Consider the following 3,895-nt stretch of genomic DNA (forward strand, 5'->3'; position numbering starts at 1 on the left):
TTGACCTTAGTTATGTCTAAAACAACTACTATGCTCTGCTAGGAATGAACATTTCAAGATTACTATGAAACTCATCAAACTTTGATGTATCATTGTTTGCCTTTAAAACATCGGTATCCATGTATTTGGGCACTAAGAGACTTTTTAGAGACTCAAGTCAGCTTTTGGTCTGGTCATCCATGGAAATGATTTAAAACAGTTAACTGTCTTAATCAGCATGGTAGTCAATAAACATCTCATTCAGATAATTACTGGGTGAAACCCCCAATGACATAGTTCCTTCAATATAGCAGCACCTTCTAAATTTACCAAACAGTGACACCAACTGACTATCTGAGCCTATAGGGGACATCCTTATTCAAAACAAGATAGTGGGTAAAAGTAACTGAAACCCAACAGTGTGTCTGGACAATCATCAGAACTGATGTAAAGGTGGAAAGAGAAAACTAACTTTATAAAGTTGTGCTGTGATCATAAAAATAAACTTTGACTAAAATACATAACGCTAAAGAGACATAAATGCTCAGCAAACGACCAAGAAATTACAAGGGACACAACATACACCTGTCTAAATACTGATCATTATTCCCTAGTACAACAGACAGCTGTTGACATCAAGAAGAAGGTGATGGAACCACAGTGGTGTCTGTACTTTTTCCCAGGGCCCAGGAAAAAAAAGAATTTCACAGCAAGGGGGAAGAGAACATGGACAGAGACACAGTGAAGTAGATAAACATGAATTGCAATTCTTAGGAAGAATATAAATAACAAAACAAAACTATGATGTGTATAGAGTACAAATGAGATCTAAGAGAAAACACGGATATGTATCCTTCACATTCCAACTAGAAAAAGAGCTCTGACATGGTCAAGGAGAGACATGGAAATGTACACTCTATATCCTCAAACCAGCAGAGAGGTTACTTTTGTGTCTTCAGACCACCTGTAGCTTTAATGCCCACAGTGTATTCAGAACAAGATTCTGCTGGCCCTCACTCACCTGGACAGATTAGATTGTGGATTTCATCTTCATCTGCTATTGTCCATGGTTCTCCTGGGTCCAATTTGGAACATACATCTGATTTTCTGGATGGATATCCTGCTCATGGAAAATGACAGAAGACTTAGATAAATCAAAGTGGATTGGTACTGCGGTTTGAATCTGAAATGCAACCCATTGTCTCATGATTTGAATACTGGATCCCAGCTGACGATAATATTTGGGAAAGGCAGGAATAACTTTTAGCAGGCAAAGCTTCAGTAGAGAAAGTAGATCACCAGAGGTTGACAATGAAGCTTCATAATCTGTTACCACTTCCTGTGAGGCCTCTGTATCCTGAGTGTGGATTATAAGGTGACCAGGAATGCTCTGACTCCAACCCAACCCCTTCACTGACTGCGGCCATGCCTTCCACACTAAAATGGACTGCAACATTCTGGAATTGAAAGCCAAAATGAACCCTTTCTCCTTAATGTTGTCTTGAATCACAGCAAGAATATGTCCAAAAAAAAAAAAAAAAAAAAACCATAATGTTCTGTTTCAGAGACTAAACAGGATTCCCATCTGTAACTTCAGACTTCTCTTGCAGAAGAGTAGAGACTTTCCTCTTCCATGGGTATAAAGGGGTCTGAAAAATCTACAAGTTAAGAGTTTAGAAGCCGAGAAACAGAAAAAGCTATTGGATGGGTATCCTCCAAATACCTCAAGACAGTCACCCTTACCCATTGATGCCAGACTCCTGCAGACCTCCAGCATGACATCCCAGTACAGGTCCTTCTGAGCATGGTTCAGAAGCTGCCACTCCTCCCAGGAGAATACCACAGCCACATCACTCAAGGTCAGGGATTCCTGTAACAACACCATCCTATTAACCAAGGGATATTCCTTTGGTGATGTGGGAATAATTTAAAGGAAGATATGGTGGTTGTTTTGTTAGTAGAGAAGGAGTGTAGTAGGATATTCACTTTGTCTTCTTCTGTGGCACTGACCACGCCCATTGGGGTGGAGCCAGGGGCGGAAGGGACCTGTGGAACTAGGTCTGAGGAGGAGCAGGAGGAAAGCTCTCTTGCTGCCTGGGCAGGGAGAGGAGAGCATCTGGTTGAACCTGCTGGTAGTCCTTTGTCTATGTTGTAAGTTATTTCTCCCTGAATAAACATCTATTTGGCCTATCTGTTTATCCTGATCCTTATTAAACCGCAATAAAGGAGAATTTTCATAAAGTATTCTCAACTCATATAAATACTTATTCAACAAAGTGGAACCTTCAAAGTGGTTTATGTAATAGTTAACATGATGTCTCTTACAATGTAGGAATATCTGCTCTGTGTGTGTATATGTCCACAAATGAACATGTGTTTGCCAATATTAAAGTGTATGGTGTGCTTCTAACTATATAAATAATAAAGATTTGTCAGTGTGTTTACTTTTTGTTTGGTGAATCCCAAACAACTCAGATACTGTTTTGTTTTATTTTTGTTGGACACTTTCTGTTGTTGTTGATTGATTGGTTTTGTTCAGTAATCTCATCATGTAACTAAGGATGGCTTTAAAGTCCCAATCCCAGAGTGTTGGGAATATAGGTATATACCATAATTTAACTCCTGAATAGTACAGAGTTTTTAAGTATACCATGATCCTCTGTACCAATATTCAAGTAACTAATGAAGACAGCACAGATAGTAGCAACAAAGAACAGTGTATATAACATCAATAACATATTCAAACAAAAAACTGAGGCATAAAGCAAACAGCACTATAAGATAGAGCAAAACTTATTCTAAAAGGTTCATGATGTGTATATGATCAAAAATATATTGCACGTGTGCATAATTACCCAAGTTATAATAAAGAAACAATGGTAGGAAAACTGGCTTTGCCACCATGAGAAGCCTGACCTCATAAACACCCAAAGCTCATAACCAAAGAACCATGAAAGACCTATGTGAGCCTCAAACCAAGGTGCCATGAAATACTAACAGTCTTTGAGGAGGTGGCTGCTCTCCATCAGGTCATGTATCTATTCACAATATTTTTTCATGGCTGCCACAGACATCAGATTTAAAATGACAACTAGCAGAACCTGGAGACCTGTGGAGTTAGATATTGCTGTGGAATGCTCTCCTCTGAGCTTTTCCTGTGACTGTTAATATTACGAAATAAAAGTAGGACTATTTATATGTGGGAGATCCTCACAAGAGAGTGAATGGTTAGCAGAATGCAAGGGGTGTCTACATGTGTAGCTTGCAAGTGGGGCTCTTTGTGGCCCACAATACTCATAAGTAACACCTTATACATGTTCCCATACGTAAGTCTGACAAGGTCTCTGGTTCACCACATAGAAATGGACAGAATGTTATCTTTGGTTTGTGACTGGTGCCTATCTTGGATGAACTGATGATTGTTTACATTCTCCAGGAAAAGTAATGCAAACCATATCACATCCAACATGAACCAATAGTCTGGAATCCTATGAATATTATATCCCTGCTCAGATTTCTCCAGATAACCATTTACAATTTGTGTTTTTATGATTTTCATATGCTTCTGCAAATTTTTTGGAGAATAAAGAAAAGTCACAAGTTACCTGGGCCTGCATCATTTTCTTCTGACTTGAGAAGATGGCCATTGATTGGAGTGTTCTGCCTTAGTCACACCCGGATCAGCTCCAATCTAGCTGAGAGTATCCCCACGATCTCCTATTCCTTGTGTCACCTGATCTCTCTTTTTCCTGGTTATGTATACAGTAATATATACAGAATATATTACTACAAGTAGAGCATTGTCATTATATGCTAATGATATCATGTTGCTGTACATTTCTCTGCAAATCTAGTTACAGGGCATCTGATATCCTCTTCTGGCCTGCATAAGCATCAAGCACTGTGGTACACAAAC

At 39.0% G+C, this 3,895-nt stretch overlaps 1 protein-coding gene across 1 annotated transcript; it reads right to left on the reverse strand.

Annotated features, from left to right (window-relative positions):
* Nucleotides 1–930: 930 nt before the first annotated feature.
* Nucleotides 931–3,665, reverse strand: Znf350 (zinc finger protein 350). The gene is made up of 3 exons (XM_051207859.1): nucleotides 3,585–3,665; nucleotides 1,723–1,849; nucleotides 931–1,099 (listed from the first exon to the last, which is right to left on the reverse strand). The coding sequence occupies exons 1-3, from the start codon at nucleotides 3,624–3,626 to the stop codon at nucleotides 993–995; spliced, it is 276 nt and encodes a 91-aa protein (XP_051063816.1). The 5' UTR covers nucleotides 3,627–3,665; the 3' UTR covers nucleotides 931–992.
* Nucleotides 3,666–3,895: the final 230 nt, after the last annotated feature.

The sequence above is a fragment of the Phodopus roborovskii genome, unplaced genomic scaffold (genome assembly GCF_943737965.1).
Source record: "Phodopus roborovskii unplaced genomic scaffold, PHOROB, whole genome shotgun sequence".
Lineage (NCBI taxonomy): Eukaryota > Metazoa > Chordata > Mammalia > Rodentia > Cricetidae > Phodopus > Phodopus roborovskii.

Bases quoted from the DNA above. Each gene is read 5' to 3' on its own strand.
- Znf350 (XM_051207859.1), bottom strand. From the start codon at position 3,626: ATGGCCATCTTCTCAAGTCAGAAGAAAATGATGCAGGCCCAG. The intron at 1,850-3,584 runs GTAACTTGTGAC...GTGTTGTTACAG, and splicing joins AGAAAATGATGCAGGCCCAG to GAATCCCTGACCTTGAGTGA. The intron at 1,100-1,722 runs GTAAGGGTGACT...TTCCATGAGCAG, and splicing joins CAGGAGTCTGGCATCAATGG to GATATCCATCCAGAAAATCA.